The following is a 17,828-nucleotide window of genomic DNA, read 5'->3' on the forward strand; positions in this document are numbered from 1 at the left end:
CTTTAATTGTAATGAATGAAAAGTTAATATTTTGAAGTTATTAGATCTCTTCACTTTGAATATAGTCATATTTAACACAAATGTCTGATTGTATAGTGGGGGGCTCTCACACAGTTCTCCATATTTCCTTCTAAGAACTGCTTAGTAATTTTCTTCAGGCATGCACACTTCACAGCGATGTCAAAATGATTGTCTGTCATGGATCATTTGTGTTGGCACCTGATGAAGGTCACAGCTACGAGAATCAAATTGATGAGGTTATCATGACCATGTACTTTGTAATATAAAATTTTTGATGCCTTGTTGTAAGAATGGGTACAGATGTTTTGGTTTCAAGTAAATTGCTGCTGGGCCTCACCAGCACAGTCATTGTTGGTTCTGAGCCCCACAGGACCCATGACCATATTTTTCTGTGTTTCTATGCCCATTGAATCATGAGACTATCGCGATACAAAGGCATTTCACACTCTTTCTTATATACACTTGATGGGTCACAATCTTCTGTTATTCTGAAGTTAATATTATTTGGGCTTCTGAAAGTAATAGTTTTATTTGGGAATATCAATACTACAGTCTGGTGCAATTTAATAAAAATTCATGGAGCCATTTTTCAAGAAAACAGTTTTTTTTTTGGTAATCAGGGGCCCAGTATTCGAATCCTGTTATGTTTAGGATGTTTTGGACTGCAAAATATTGTTTGGATCCATTGCCTTTACAGACAATTAAAACTGAATAAAAATTTGTCAAGCCATTTGTCAGAAGATTGATATTTTGAGTTTGAACTGTTAGAGGGAATACCATAATTTTCCTAAATGTACTACATTTGTAGTTTTATTTGGGCAAATGGCCCATAAATTTATTTAAAATCATAGGGCCAATTTTGAGAAAATCACAATATTGTGTTTTGAGGCCTCTGTCTTTGTAGCTGGAGGTTCATATTCACTAGTCATACTCCTCATTAGTAAACCGTGCCATCTCATTACGCTGTTATAACTACTTTGCCATGAGAAGTAATGTGACCTATGCAATATGAACTCAGTCTTGTTACATGAAGGCTCCAACATACAAACATACAGAAAAATCTGACTACAAATTTTAAACTCAGTAATTCTGAAATGTTGGTGACAGCTGTTTACATCTGTTCACATCTCAGCCACCTCCTAAGGTTTCACTGTAGGATGTTGAATGACCCTGTACGTTATCTGTTTCAGCAGACATGTGTTGAAGCATCTGAATTAATACACACTAATGTTTTTGTGAGCCGGTCACGGTAGACGAGCGGTCTAAGGCATGCTCTGTCTTCACTCGCTTGGAAGCCGGGATCGTGGGTTCGAATCCCACTCAGGGCATGGATGTTTGTGTGCATTTTTCTGTGTTTGTCTACAGGTAGAGGCCTTGCGACGAGCTGATCACTTGCCCAAGGAGTCCTACCATATGTGTAAGGTCTAGAAAAAACGGAGTTCATGGAGGTAGGCCTAGGCCCACTGGGGCTGTAGTGCCAAGGGAAAAAAAAATGTTTTTGTGAAGTATGGACATGTGGACCTGCCAATGTCTGGGCAGGTAGCTGGACATAGGTAGGGTGGAAGACAAAGTGAAACATGTTAGTGATACACAGTATGGAAGACCTTGCAATCAGTGCTGCCCATATGCTTTTTGCTGTAGGCATTTGTGCTGTAGATGTTACCAGGATAACATACTGTCAAATGAAGTTGAAATAAACACTGGGTTCTCTGTCAACTTCTAGAACTCACATTTTTTGGCAACTTAAGGCATTGTCTTATACATAAAAAATGAAAGAATTTGGAATTAAATACACCCAGTTTCTTTCTGAGTAGTCCGAACAGTTTGAGTAATAACTAGAACTAGTGATTCATGGTATACAGGATGTATGCAGCTACAGACTCCACCTCATGATTGCCCTGATGATCATTGAGATGAAATTTCAACTGACACAGTTTTCATAAAGTAAAAAGCTATCCCCAAACCAGGCTGTGAAGGCCCATAGGGTTGTGAGGCGTTGAGGGTCCCACATTGTCTAGACAATCGGCTCAAAGATGGCGGTAAAGTTGTCAGCTTTATGCGCCGGGCACGGTTTACTCCCCAGAAAAATTATTTAATTAATTCCTGGTACTCATTTCTGTTAGAGGCTGAGTAAACCCCAGGGCCTAGTGCAGCTGGAAGGATTAGTTCAACTGAAAAAAATCAAGTGACCTCATTGGGACTTGAACCTGTGACCTTCCAGCTTGTAGCATAGTTCCTCAACCACTACGCTACCGTGTGCCCCCTACACAGTTTTCAAGGAAAGTATAATTAAGTTGAGTGTGTTATTAAATAAAACACAATATGGGGAACATTAATTTTACCAAGGGGCATTTACATCTCAGTGTTCATGGAGGAATTATGTGATGGAGTCCACAGGCAGATTTAATTTTTGTACTGTATAAGTACAAGCCATTATTTGCCCTTGAAGGGCTCATGAGATTTTTATATGCATCCACAATCCTCCAGTGGAGACATATGAATAAGTTTTTTCTGTTCATTGTTGAGTCATTCCATGTCAAATGAAACAGTGTTGTCAACCATGTCATCAACAGTTTTTAATATTTTTATTTTAGAAGTAGATATCTAAGATGAATGTTTTTCCAGACTTTCAGCTTTTTATTACCCCTAGGTAATAAAATTAGGCACTTTTTATCATGTGGTGGGCTTTTTGTTTTTCACAAATTATAAACATCCCTTTAATTTAAACATTTGCTTGGAGGGATCAAGGAGAACCATAAAATATTTCACTTAGAAGAGCTGGTGTCCTGGCTGAGGTTGAAATGGAGCACCTCCCTAATACAAGTGTAGACCAACCCATTCAGTCCAAAAATCATCATCTAAAGTTTTTTTCTGACAAGGGATTCTTCTTTATGGAAGTATTTGTCAGATATTTTGTTCGCTTTATCTGTAACCTTAACTTCTAGATTAATTTGCATAATTTCAGATCCAGTTTAACTAAACTAGTCTGTGTTTGAATGTTCATTCAACAGTTTTGTAGTGTCATCAGGTACCCGCTTTAATCCTGTTTTTAACACCTTTCTTAAGGTTTTTAAATGTATTACAAGTTCTTTTTTTTTTTTTTGGAGCAGATGCTGTTTCAGTAGCAGTAATTTTCCATGGTGAAAGCAGATATATGCGCTTTTCTCTGCTTCTGTTTTAGGTCTATATCATATCAACAACAGTTCCTTGTTTTCATTTGTAATTTAGTGTAAAGAACAGCTCTTCTTATATGTGTTTTAAATGACTGTGTATGTAGTATTAACCTAAAAGTACATCTCATGAGCAGTAGTCCTACAAAGGTCTTCCATTTTTCATAAGGCACATAAAGGGAAAGTTTTCCCTGTGCTTCATTAATTAAGCATTATGCTGTAAAGACATATGGGGGAGTGGATGTATAGCTCCATTATTCTTGACCTCGGCACTAGTTGGAGGCGAGTTGTCACCTTCACATCCTGGTCACTTTACCCCCAGGGACCCATTGGGTAGGAAGCTGGGTGGACCTCAGAGCTGGTCTAGATGCTGGGGAGAGGAGAAAAATGTTACTTCTGCCAGGAATTGAACCCAAACCATCCAGCCTGTAGCCCATCGCTATACTTCTATACTGACTAAGCTATCTTGACTCACAAAAAGACACCGCGCAATGAAAGTAAAATCCTCTCTGGATTTAAAGTCTCATTTGGCATATAGATTTTAGTGTTTAACTAATCAGTTAGTACAGTTTTCAGTGAATGACCAAATTGAAAATGTATAAGTTTGATGCTCTGAGAATCTGCATGATTTAGGGGCATGTCCATGACACTCTGAAAGTTAGAACATTTTGTTTACTGACAAGAAACAAACGTTTTGGTTCATTCTTCTTCGTTTTTCTTTTTGTTTTCTTTTCTTATGAAAAAACTGTAATTTTAATGTGCATGCTGATATGTTGAAGAACTCCCACTTCCTAAAATTAGTGAGAATATCCAGTAGAGTATCCTGCGAAGTGGGATGCCTCACGATTTGCAGCAGACTGAATGAGATTGTGTGAATGAACATATGTAAGACTTGAGGTTTCCACAGCGGTGACTATAAAGGATTCGTCTTCTGGGATGTGGCACCGTGTAGATCTTCTGTGAACTGACGTTTCAGAGGAACGTATCACCTCCATTTTTAGGCTAGAAAAATCTGCAAGTGAGGAACAAATGTGAGTAGGTGGCTGCAGACTGAGCCCTACCAGCAGAGGGGCTTGTGGGAGCCAATTCAAGCACCCTCTCCTTCGAAGTCCTCCATATAGAATTTGGTGGTGACCAAAGACAGTGGTGAGCCCCTGGCCACACCATTGATTTGTTCATAGAACTGGCCATTGATGCTGAAGTATGAGGTGATCAGGACATGGTGGAAGAGTCTCAAGATATCTTCTTCAAAATGTTGTCCTAGCAGATCCATAGTATCCTTTATTGGCACCTTGGTGAAGAGCGACACCACATTGGAACTGACCATTTTATTGTGAGGATCGACTTGGAGAGAACCCAAGGTGTGGGCAAATTCCATTGAGTTTCTCACATGGTACAGAGAGTTGCCAGTGTGGGAGCTAAGTAGGCCAGCCAAGTGTTTCCCAAGCAATAGGTAGGAGAGCCAATAGTGCTCACAGTGGGCCTTAATAAAGCATCAGGCTTGTGGATGTTTGGCAACCCATAGAGTCTAGGGGGCCTGGAACCTTGTGGTCATAGTTGTTGGCAGACCTCAGCACTCTGGGACTTTTTCAGGAGAAGAACAGTCTTGCACTCTACAGGATCAGTGGGATCCTTCAACTTCGTTGTAGATCTTGTCCTCCAGGAGAGCAGCAATCTTCTGGTTGTAGTCTGAAGTACCCAGTACCATGGCCACATTACCTTTGTCAGCTGGAAGGACATTGAGTGCCTCATTGGCTTTAAAGGCCCAGAGGGCTCTCCTCATGGCACCAGTTAGGTTATCCTTGGGTTTACGGAGCCTTTTAGGATCCTGACAGTCTCCTGTCAGATCTCTCCAGTCTCTTCATGCAAGGCCCTTATTGCCTTAACCCACACAGGATATCCTTGACAGGGACAGACGCTGGAGCCACAGTTCAGGCCCTTGCTTAGGGCTGAGCAAGCCACTTCTTCCAATGGCACTTCACTCACATTGAGCACAATCTCCTTGTCAGGGGTGCGGGGTGGGTGCTGGACCTTATGCAAGTGTTGGAACTTCCTGCAGTGCCTGGCTCATAAGTCATCAGTGGTGCATAAACCTTCTCAGTTGTGATACAGTCTGTCGGGTTCAAATCATCAGCATACAGGTCCTGGGCCAAACACAGATGTAATTTAAACAGCTCTTTGGAAACAGCGTCCAGTTCCCGCCTGGCATGGTGGATGCGTTCATGGAACAGACAGAACCTTGTGTGTCTGTAGATCCTGCTAACAGTGTCAGAGTATATATGGTCCTGGAACTTAAGGAAATTAAGGATGGTGCTGTGGTCCCTGCATCTAAGGGGGAAGGGAAGGGTATACAGTAGCTTGGTCTTCTTTGTTTGTAGGGTCTTTAGTCGTCAAATGTGTCGATGAGTAGCCTCCCCATATAAGAACACTATTTTTTTTTATTGCTAGTGAGGTGGGACTAAGTCCCTTGTACTGTGGCCACTTCTGGCCTATAGTACCAGCCCTAGATGATAGGTGAGGGTGATTGTGGAGCAGTTGGTGGAATGAAGATTGGCAGGAGAAACTGAAGTACTTGGAGAAAACCTGCCCCACAAATCCCACTTGACCAGACCCGGGATCAAACCCGGGCCTCTGTGGTGGGAAGCCAGCGACTAACTGCTTGAGCTATGGCGCAGCCCTATAGGAACACTATATAAGATTTGAGGTTTTCACAACAGTGACTATGAAGAATGCCATTGTCTGGGATGTCTGCAACCACCTACTCATGATGGTACCTCACTTGTAGATTTTTATACCCTGAAGATGGAGGCAGTACGTTCCTCTGAAATGTCCGTTCACACAAGATTTACATGGTACCACATCCCAGAAGATGGCATTCTTCGAACATTTTTTTAGTTTGGTGAATTGGCTGAGGTGAACTGTTTGGTTGGCCATATTCTCTGGACTTCGTGTATGGATATTTTATGTATAGATTTGTAAAAGATGTATACAAAACACCACTAGTAACAGATTTACTGAACTTAAAACCAAGATCAAAGTGGTAGTTCACATGACATGTTTCAATTGAGTATAGGTGAAAACAGGCTGTGTGTAGGATATGTGCTGTTACTAATGAATGGTGGAAGAGGTGCAGTAATTGTATCAGAGGAACATGAAACATTCAGTTATATTGATTATGGTAAGATTTCCGTTGACTGGTAAATGCGACAATTTTATAGTTTTTTGCGTTCATCTGTTTCTTAATTGTCTTTTACGAGGGTAAATCAATAAGTAAGTTACAAATGGGTATAGAACTTAAATAAATTAGAGTACTGATTTGAAAAAATGCTTTAATTTCTCAGCATAATCTCCCTGTACATCGAGACACTTGTCCTGTTGTTTCACAAGCCCCTGAAAACCAGCAGCATAAAATTCTTTGGGCTGCTGTCGGAACCAGGCGTGTTCACATGGCATGGCCTACCTCATAATGCATGACAGGTTAGGTTTTCACAGAGTCTGTGCATGATGGGTGCCGCGCATGCTGACCCCACAACACAAAATGCAAAGAATGGGTCTGGCATTACAGCATCTCAATCACTACCACGATGAAGGACACAATATGCTAGCCCGATTTGTCACAGGTGATGTGTCTTGGGTTCACCATTACCAGCCCGAGACAAAGCGTGCGTCAATGCAGTGGAAACATTCTGCGTCACCTCAAAAAAGAGTTTAAGGTGACAGCATCCTCCAAGAAACTGATGCTCACAGTCTTCTGGGATCACAAAGGCATACTGCTCACTGCATTCCAGCCTTAAAGACAAACCGTAAATGCCAACTCCTACTGTAACATCCTCAGGAAACTTCATGAGGCCGTTAAACGGAAGCATGCAACCTGTCATGCATTATGAGGTAGGCCATGCCATGTGAACATGCCTGGTTCCGACAACAGCCCAAAGAATTTCATGCTGCTGGTTTTCAGGGGCTTGTGAAAAGATGGGACAAGTGCCTCAATGTACAGGGAGATTATGTTGAGAAATAAAAGCATTTTTCAAATCAGTACCCTTATCTGTTTAAGTTTTATATCCATTTGCAACTTATTTATTGACTTACACACCAAACACGCTACAGTATATTACCCAGGTAATGGAATGAGAGTTGTAGCACCTGCTTTTAGGATAGCACCTTAAAATTGAAGCTGTTTTATGCTTAGAGAAATAATGTGATTTTAAAGTAAAATTTCACACTGCCAGTTGCATGTATGTCTTTTAATGTGCATGTTGCAGAATAAAAATTGGTTTGAATCATTTAATGTTATTTTTGCTGTGTTAGTTTTTTATTGTCCTTCTGCTATGGGTGAATGTATGCATGTGATGAATCCAGTATGAAGACTTATTTGGTATATATCCCTCTCATTCTGTGTCTCTGGAATCTGTTTCTCCTGTCCTTGTAATCCTCTCCATATATCTTCTTTTTCCCCATTTGTACTTGATTTTATCTTTCTTTATGAGAATTTCATCCACAGTGCAGTCAGTTTACAGGCATGTGTTGTATGTAATTGGCCATAGAAAATTTTAATTAACTTCCTGTTTTCAGATTCATTTGAACTTTGAGATGTATGCTGCCTTCCATTATGAACAGTACGTACCGGAACTAGAGCAGATTCAGTCTTGAATCAGCTGTTGCAACAAATCAAAGGTGAAACACTACGTTGGATTTGAGATTTACATAACAGTGACGATGAAGAGTACTTACTATTTTCTGGGATGTACTGCTGAGTAGTTATCTTCTGGAGGACATAGCATTATGACCCAGCAGTTAGTACTCTTCTTAGGTGAAGCATTGTTTATTTTAGTACATTTATATTTCTTTTATATTGTATATGTAAAAATTCTTTTTCTTGCAAGACAGTGACACCACTCTGTTCACTGTTGTAGAGAGTAAGAAACGTACCAAGATAACATTAGGTGAAAGAACTTCCCCAATTCAGTGGAGATGTTTGGGGTCTCTATATCTCCTGCAATGGGTATTAAAATTCAATGCACACTTAAATTCCTTATGACATCTATTTTAATATTAGAAGTTTTGCATTATTCTTTAAAATTCAATGTCTTTTCCATATTTTATGAAATTAATAAACTAAAACAATTAGAAAGGCCAGTTATCAGATTTTTTATGTATGTAGTGGCATCTATACAGCCCTTACATAAAAGTTTATTTTTTGAGAAATACTCAATACTTCCAACTTTATTCTAAATAAGTACACCACTGTCATGATTGATATGATTTGCAGCTGGCATCTGCTGTTAGTGATGTACTTCTGACTCATACATCAGGATATGCAGTCCTGGCTGGACCTAATGTTTAGAAATGAAACACAATCCAAGACATTGTCCAATTTACAGTATAAACACACACAGAAGTTTATTACTGTATCATTTCACGACTTGTTATATTTTTGGTTGACTTATCGGTAAGTGTGATTTTATAGCTGTATGTGAACTCCATTTGTTCTTCCTTCTCAGTATATAGCTGCAGTGGATGAATGAACTACACACAAACTGTTTGGTGTATTACAACCTCATTGCAGAATCATGGTATTGTACGTACTATGAGATCAGTATTCATAAAAATATACCAAACTACAGAAACACTGTTGCATCTTCAGTGATGCATGTTGTGTAAGGTGAAGGTAAAATTGGCCTTGTACTTAATTAACCACCACAACATGAAGATGTATGGGTAGTGGAGGTATAGCTCCAAGTGTACTTAAACCTACAATAGCATTACTATATTTATTTTAATAAATAGTCTGTAATGTTTGTTTGTTTTTTAGAGTTCTTTATATTTATCCTCATGAATTTGTCACATGTCTGTAATGTCATTATATTTGGAGCCCCACTGACTTATGTACTTCAGAAAATTGTCAGCACTGAAATTCCACACTGTGTTTGATGCAGCACTCTTTCCCTATTCTTTGCTTTATTTACTTTTTCCCTCTTTGCTTTCTTTAATGGTGGAACTGAATGATATCTGTGTCAGTCATATGTTGGGCAGCCTGGTTGGCAGAAGTCGCTTCTCAACCACGGGCTTTGTCAACAGAACATTAACTAAAATAGTCACGTTAAATGTAGTTGTTTCTTTGCTAAAGAAACCCAGGCAATCATATTTATTTAAGATGGAAGAAATTTCCTCAACAGTTGAATAGATGCTGCTGATTTTACAGTAAACCACTCCTTAGACACACCATGGATAGTATCTAATACTGCAATTTTTCTCCAGAATTCTATCAGGTTGTCACCTTCATTGCCAGGAGTTCTGAGAAAGCCAGGCCAGTAGTGTTGTTTCATGGAAGTCACTTCCATCTGTGGGATGTATTGTGGATGTGACATGGGTTTAGAACTTTACAGTGAGTCCATTGTCGGAAGTCATTGTGCTTTCATTGGGATGAGAAAGGGCATTACCTAGCAGCAAGACTACTTTTTGTGGTAAACCTTTCTCTTTCAGAAGAGATGAGCTCTGGGAAGAAACATCTTCTGGAAGCAGTTTTCAGAAATTTCTCTACCCATCTGTGCTCCTTTCTGGTGGTAGTAATGGACTGGGATGTTGTTTGCTTTGGCATCCTTGAACCAGTGTGGGTTTTTTTGGCTGTTCTGGTTACTACTAGTTTCATTTTATGATTTCCACCACTGTTTCCACAACACATGACTGAAGACATGACATGACATGACATGCCAGGGATCAAATTTTTCTCTTTCAAAAGCAGGATTCTTCTAGGCATATCTTTTCAGTGCAATCTAGAATCATCATCATTGTAAATTTGGTCTTTTCTAGCATGCATATCTGAAATTCCATGCAGAATGAAACAAATGCCACGGCACTGGCACTAAGCGATTGCACATGTACAGCAGTTTTACAAATCATTACTTAAGCCTGGTCACCTGTTCAGCTTAGGGATGAACTCTCCTTCCACCTTTGCTTCATGAAAGAATGTTGCTTTGTATACACACATTGAACTAGAGACACATTCCTTCTGTTCATTTCTGGTTGAACTGTTGCAGTAGAGTGGCATGCAACCTTTCTTATAACAATTTTTCAGGTTCTTTTGTTATTAAGGTCCAGCATCATCAAAATTTGCTGCAAATTTCAGTAACTTCATTTTGTTTTTATTCATGTCACAGTTTATACCCTGATATCATTTTCCAGTTTTGTTGCTGATTCCGTCTTTGAATTTTGAATTTAAACTTCTGTCTTATTTTGAACATGATTTTGTGCGATTTTTCAGGCATTTCACATTGGGTTTGTACAGTTTTCAGTTATATTTTTTCAATAACTGAAATACACTGTGATGTACTAGTATTGAGAAATGATGAGTGGTTGTTGTGGCACAGCATGCACTTTGAGAAAGATCAGACAGTCATTAATGGCATATTATTACCCTACCATTCGTGATGCTTTCTCCAACTCATTGAAGCCACTGCAGTCTTCTTCAGCCATGAAGGGATGAAAGTTGAGTTCACATGAGTCTGTGTTTATGAATATGTGCAATTTTATGTTTTAAAAATATGCACGAATGAGTCTCAGACCAAATCATCGGCGTATACTCCAAATACCCGTGTGTGAATTCCGTAAACCCACAACTTAGTTATTACTAGGGACCAGATTTTAATGCAAATGCATATTTCTTTCTTGCAGCCAGAAAGTATGTTCATTTGGATATATGTATGAATTACTTCATTTCTTAAATTTTGGACATGGTTTGCTGGTGCATATAAATGCATATTTTGCCTGTTTTATGAATAAGCATCATATTTTTGAAGATATTTATTCTGCATATTTCCTTTCTAAAATGTTTATCATATATATTTTTTAATTTTATGTTCAAATTTTCAATCATTATGTGTATACAAATTTTCTTTTCCGTATTAGAATATGTTGCATATTTGACTCAACATTTCGTCATGATTCAAGTTTCTGATGCAATACCCAGGATGGGACTTCCCCGATCCCTCTACTCGTATCTTGCCTCATCCGCGTACCATCAAAGTGGCCGCAAAGAGATTAGTCGGAAGCGTTCACATATAGCCACTATCAGTGTAATACTATTTGACCGATATGGGACTACATTTATTTATTTCCGAAGTCTCCAATAGGTTTGTTACGCTTCTTCATTTGAAGCTGGGGCCATTCACATTAGTGGTGACTAGTATGTAGTTAAGTTTGTTTAGCTTTCTGTAGTCATGCCGGAAGTGAAAGTAAGTCAGAAAACTAAATTACACCTGTATCAGCGGGAGTTTGAAAGAGAGATGATAAGTATGGATAATGAAATTCTTTATTGCCTAGCGTGTGAGAAAACAGTTGGTTGTGAAAAACGCTTTCAAGTGCTTCAGAATTTGAACATTAATATACACAAAGAGAATACTGAAATTAAATACATGAAAAGTGCTCCTGTTCAGAAATTGCTTAGTGAATTTTCTAATAATAGTTTTTCACAGTTTTCCTTTGATTTATGCAAAGTCTTTTTAGTGGCAGATATTCCGCTGTGGAAACTAACCAATCCTACTCTGAGGAACTTCATAGAGAAGTATACACAGTGCAGAGTTCCGGATGAATCTACTGTGCACAAAAATTACGTGAAGCAGTGTTACGATCTTACAATTGAAAGCATTAGAAATAAGATTCAAGATAATTTTGTGTGGGTATCAATCGACGAAACACAAGATTGTGAGGGACGGTCTATTGCAAATTGTGTAGTTGGATCCCTTAATAAGAATGAACAATCTACCCCATAAAATGGACTTAAATGTTGATTTGTTGGTTTTAAAATAATGTGAAATCAGTTTTAGTATTTGGTATAAATTTTTATGTGCATATTTTAGTGCATATTTTGGAAGTTTTTCATGCATAAATGCCTACATATTTAAGGGATTATTATGGCATAAAAATCCAGTCCCTAGTTATTCTGGCTAGTAGAGCTGGTTTTATGGTCTCAGTTAATAAGAAAAGAATTTCTGTTCCTTGCATGGGCTAACGGGATGGATGTTAACTGGCCTACTGTATGGATGACACAAAGCATGTGTAATGATATCTGAAGCTACATAACTTATCATCACAGCCCTTTGATGATCAAGATGTGAAAAAATAATGCAGATATAAAGAGCTGTTGTCACAGAGTGAAGCCCCAGAATACTGAACCTTTGAAAAGTATTTACGAGATTATGCCATTTTGATTGAACTGTGGTTAATTCTCATTTCGTCAGTTGATTTGATTTTGTTCAGCATATATGCAGAATATCCTTTTCTTTTTGGCAGCTGCAGAACTATGATGTGTTATACATTGCTGTCTGCTTATTTTATGTTTGTTAATTTTTGTATATGTCTGTATCAGTACTTCATTCTTTACTTGGAAATGTAAAAGTAGCAGGGTACTGGTACTGTACATTTTGCTTTGAGATCTGCCTTCTGATAGACTTTTTGCCAGATACACTCTTACTGTATGCTGGAGTTTTTAAAGGATATAAAACATCATATCTATATGTGGCCACCTCCCAGAACAATCATTAACATTTATACTAACCAGTATTTCTGGATACTTTTTTGCCCATATGCCTTAGAGAAATTTTGTTATGCTCACTGCGGGGCTATTTTGATATTATATTTTAAGACCATCTAACACAAAGTTTTGTTTTAACCATAAAATACTTATGGTGTATGTATGTATGTATGTATGTAATAACATTAAAAAATAATCTCATGTTTATGCTAAGGAATGCATTTTTGTATGTTATACACCATTTTCCCATATGAATTTATTATTATTATTATTATTATTATTATTATTATTATTATTATTATTATTATTATTATGGTTACACCAATAGCTGAAAATTCATTTGTACATTTTGCTGTTAGAAACTGAATGGACTTGTGTTGTACTTGATTTGTATTATTAACTAACACTATGTCTACATTTATGTTAGCATTTTTTTACTTTTATAAAATTCTGCAAATAGCAAGATGCTTCTTGGATTTGAGGTTCTGATGGGAGTGACTATGAAGCGTTTTGTCTTCTGGGATATAACTTGGTGTGGTCCATTGAAAGTCAACTGATGATTCAAAGGAATATATCACTCTGAAGGTGGAGGCAATATGTACTTGTGAAATGTCATTTGATTTTCACTAGACCGCATGGTGTTTTATCCCAGAGGTTAGAATTCTTGCATAAATCTAGGTATAATTTTTCATGATTTAAAGTCAATGGTCACAATGTTAATGTGCCAAAAAATAATATGGGTGGTATACCAGAATGGGAGCTGCACTTAAGAGCTGTCAGTTGATACAAGAATGAGCTCTCTATCTTAACTAGGATCAGAGTTATAAGGACTTAGTGATTTAGAGTGTGGTAAACATTTAAGGAAAACTTAAGAATATAAAATTCAATTACTTTGAAGTTAATTGAGATAGGAGGAAAAAGTACATATTTGTTACTTACCGATCAGACTCTGTAGGCTTACAAACTTTCATTAAAGTCCAAGGTGGTCATGTCATCTGCTACATTAATTTGATAGAGAATGAGCCTAAGGTGATGTGTGTTATGAGCCAAGATTATACTGTTCAGAAGGGAGTGAGCTGTGAGTTGGCAATGAAGGCGGTTGTTTTTACAGGGAAGTAGTTGTGTTCATACAGATATAAACATAACTGAATGATATATTAGTTCAGTGAATTTAAATGTGAAATAGTGAATCGGCAGAGTGATCAAAGGATTGGGAACTTTCTCAATGTTAATGTGTATAAGTGCATTTCTTGTGAATTAAAGAGTGATTATAACAATCTGGATTATACTACAGCAATTCAAGATGCTCAGTCAAGTATTCGTTCCAAACCATTCATTCCTGCTGTGCAAATACGAAGGGGGCCCCAAAAATAACCAGAACCGACCTGTTGTGCACGCATGCTTTGTAGTTACGAGTTGTGCTGCTAGGTGGTGTTAGCTGGGGGTCTCCCGCGACTGTTAGTGAGCTGGCGTCAGTCTGAGTTAAGTGGTTGGTCTGTGGTACTCTGTTGTGTGCGTTCCTGTTTCAACCCTTTGGCGATTAGTGAGATGGCCGACCAGAAGGAACAAAGAGTGTGCGTGAAATTTTGCTTTCTGTTAGGGAAAACTGCAGCCGAGACTGTTGGGATGCTTCAGCAAGCCTTTAATGATGATGCTTTGGGGAAATCACAGGTCTACGAGTGGTTTTCCCATTTCAAATCTGGCAACATGTCAACAGAAGACATGCCACGCCCCGGGCGTTCTTCGACAGGAAGAAATGACGAAAACATTGCCAAAATCAAACGTGCAATTGATGAAGATTGTCGAAAGACCATTGACCAACTTTCTGAGGAAACGAACATCTCATGGAGCACGGTCCAGCGAATTTTAACCGAAGGTTTGCACATGAGACGGGTGTCTGCAAAATTTGTTCCTCGCTTGCTCGGAGATGACCAAAGAGAAAACCGCGTGAATGTTTGCCGCGACTTGAAGAATGAAGTGCAGAACGATCCAGAATTTCTTAAAAGAATTGTGACTGGCGATGAGTCTTGGTGCTACGGGTACGATCCAGAATCAAAGCAATCATCAAGCCAGTGGAAAACTCCAACTTCACCACTTCCAGCACTGTTTTGAGCAGTGGCAAAAGCGTTGGGACAAGTGCATTAATGCACATGGACAATACTTTGAAGGGGACTAATATACAGTTCAATAAAAATGCAAAAATAAAAAATAACAAAAATAAATTCCGGTTATTTTTGGGTCCCCTCTCGTATATCCTCACCTAAAGCATGTGCCACCCTGCTGACCTAGTACTTGCTTGAAAACATCATTGTGAGGGTGACTAAGGGGTCACACAGTATCTTATTCTCAGCACAAATACCTGAGTATTATATAGCCTTCATTTAAAATCCAACTTGGTCGCTGTCCCCAGAGAAATCTTAAATTGAGATTTCACTACACCTATATAATGATAGTATTATAATCACTCATTGTGTTTTTAAACCAGGCCTCAGGGCTGTGTGTGAGGAAAAATATGGCAAGAAATATTTGGACAGTGTTTGCAGTTCTGTGGAAGGGAGGGTAACACAAGGTAATGAAGACCCTCATGTAAACCATACGCATCTTGTAATCCTTATTTCAGTTAGTGTACTTTGTCAGATTCACTGCAAATTCTGTCAAGAATGGCCAGGTATAAAAACACAAGACGGTACTTTATTCTGAAGGAGAGACCTGGATGTTTAAATTAATTGTAAACTTGAACAATTTTATAGGAATGGATTGCCAAAATACTCTGTTATCAAACAATAGTTACTTTCCAGCTCTGCCACCAAATGTACTTTATTTTAAAATGGCATTGTATGGTTACTTGGTGCATTATTTGTTTAGCAGTGTCTCTTGTGATGTAATTTGGATCTCTTAAGATATACAGAGTTGCTACAAATGATTCCATTTCAAAACACTATATTGGTCACTCCGTGCTTTTCCATTTACACAGACAACCAGTATCCTTAAACTGCTGATACTACCGCAGAATTCTCTGTTTACATGGTGGTTCTTTTTTGTGCTTTGCTCTGAATGCATGCTGCACTGCAATAACAGACAAACATCTTGCATATTCCAACACACAAACTCTTTTCCAGCTTCATCACCATTTTATGAGGCACTGCACACATGCTGCCAACTGGTGTATCACAATGCAAACTTGGTGAGTTTGCGGTTCTTTTCATATATCAATCATATTTGTATGTATAATACTTTGGAAAATATAGTGTTTTGAAATGGAATGAATTATTTGTAGTAACCGTGTATATTACTGGGTTGGTACTTAACATCGATGGAAACTGCAGTTCTGTACTGATCATAAATATTGTACTTTAAAGAAATGTACCTGACATCAGAATACCTACATAACAATTATTGGAAACAAGTGATGTTATAGTTTTTGTAAGATGTTACTGTGTTGTCTATGTCGTCATGGGGTTACCACTGTCATTTTCAGCACAGAATGAAGTGAGGTAGCTTTCATTAATATCCAGCCCACTATAAGTTTACTAGACTAAAAGATATGTCTTTATTTACTTTTATAATTTCTGTGTTTCTAGTTTTCAGTTTATATGACTAAACAGTTGAAATTTACATGATTTTTGTGCCAAAGGTACTGTGATATTTAGGCAACCTTGTCAGTTTCATTTATGCCTTATTCTGTGTTTAATATGAAAACAAAATAGTAGGTGAGTCAATAAGTAAGTTAGAAATAGATGTGGGTACTACATGTTTGAATGAGACACTTGAAGGTATCACCACTGGATGGCATCATTAGTCTGGTGGCAATTGATGACATTCGACACGAGACAATCAATGTTTACAAAAGCGAAACAGCAGTTGCAAAATGGCGGTGCCTCTGAGTGAGTGTACAACCCTTGAGCAGCGCTCTGTTATGTGATTTTTGTGGGCAAAAGGTATGGAATCAAAGAATATTCATAAAGAAATGCTTCCCACATATGGTGAGAAGTGCCTGTCACGTCAAGCTGTTTACAATTGGGTGCAGAAGTTCTCTGAAGGGCGACACGAATTGAAGACGAACACTGTGTAGGCCAGCCAATGGAGATTGCCACAGAGGCAAATGTGTAATGGGTTGAAGACTTAATCCAAGCAGACAGAAAGGTTAACTATAGACACTATAGCCACTGCTATTGGTTGTTCACATGGCATGGCCTACCTCATAATGCATGACAGGTTAGGTTTTCACAAAGTCTGTACACGATGGGTGCCGCGCATGCTGACCCCACAGCACAAAATGCAAAGAATGGGTCTGGCATTACAGCATCTCAATTGCTACCACAATGAAGGACACAATATGCTAGCCCGAATTGTCACAGGTGATGAATCTTGGGTTCACCATTACCAGCCCAAGACAAACCATGTGTCAATGCAGTGGAAACATCCTGCATCGCCTGCCAAAAAAAATTTAATGTGACACCATCCTCCAGGAAAGTGATGCTCACAGTCTTCTGGGATCACAAAGGCATACTGCTCACAGCATTCCAGCATCAAGGACAAACTGTAAATGCCGACTCCTACTGTAACATCTTCGGGAAACTTTGTAAGGCCATTCAATGGAAGCGACCAGGACTCCTCACCAAAGGTGTGTTGCTCTTGCGTGACAACTTGTGTCCCTGTATTGCCAACAAGACAAATGAGACACTGAAATTTCAAGTGGTAAGTCCTTGACCATCCTCTGTATAGCCCCAACCTTGCTCCAAGCAACTTCCATTTGTTTGGCCCTCTTAACTCTTTGACTGGCGCGAAGGGTATTTAAATCCCACCCCTGTCCTGGCAGGCCCTTTAAACCTTATGTCGCTAAAATGCATGTTGTTACTTTTTCCTAAACAACTTCAACAAAAATTGGTTTTTAAAAACGAAATTTTTAGGAACTAATTAAAATACAATATTTTATGCAATAAATGCTTTTCCACACCTCTTTATTTGTTTTTCTTCGTGTGATAAACATTGAAACATGAAAGTTTGCAGAGAGCCACACCACAGCCTGCACACATGATACTTGTTTCTTTTCTAACCTTGTAATTAGCACTCACGCGACACTTTCTCAGGGCACCATTCTTCTTATT

General features: G+C 38.5%; 1 protein-coding gene across 1 annotated transcript in view; it reads left to right on the forward strand.

The window, feature by feature from the left end:
- Positions 1-8,327, forward strand: part of LOC111870103 (putative tyrosine-protein kinase Wsck) — a 29,081-nt gene extending 20,754 nt beyond the window's left edge. The window contains exon 12 of the mRNA XM_033753683.1: positions 7,764-8,327. Coding sequence (XP_033609574.1) covers positions 7,764-7,841 — 78 coding nt within the window. The 3' untranslated portion in view covers positions 7,842-8,327. The remainder of the gene's footprint in view (positions 1-7,763) is intronic.
- The last annotated feature ends 9,501 nt before the right edge of the window (positions 8,328-17,828 follow it).

The sequence above is a fragment of the Cryptotermes secundus genome, unplaced genomic scaffold (assembly GCF_002891405.2).
Source record: "Cryptotermes secundus unplaced genomic scaffold, Csec_1.0 scaffold545, whole genome shotgun sequence".
In the NCBI taxonomy this organism is placed as follows: Eukaryota; Metazoa; Arthropoda; class Insecta; order Blattodea; family Kalotermitidae; genus Cryptotermes; species Cryptotermes secundus.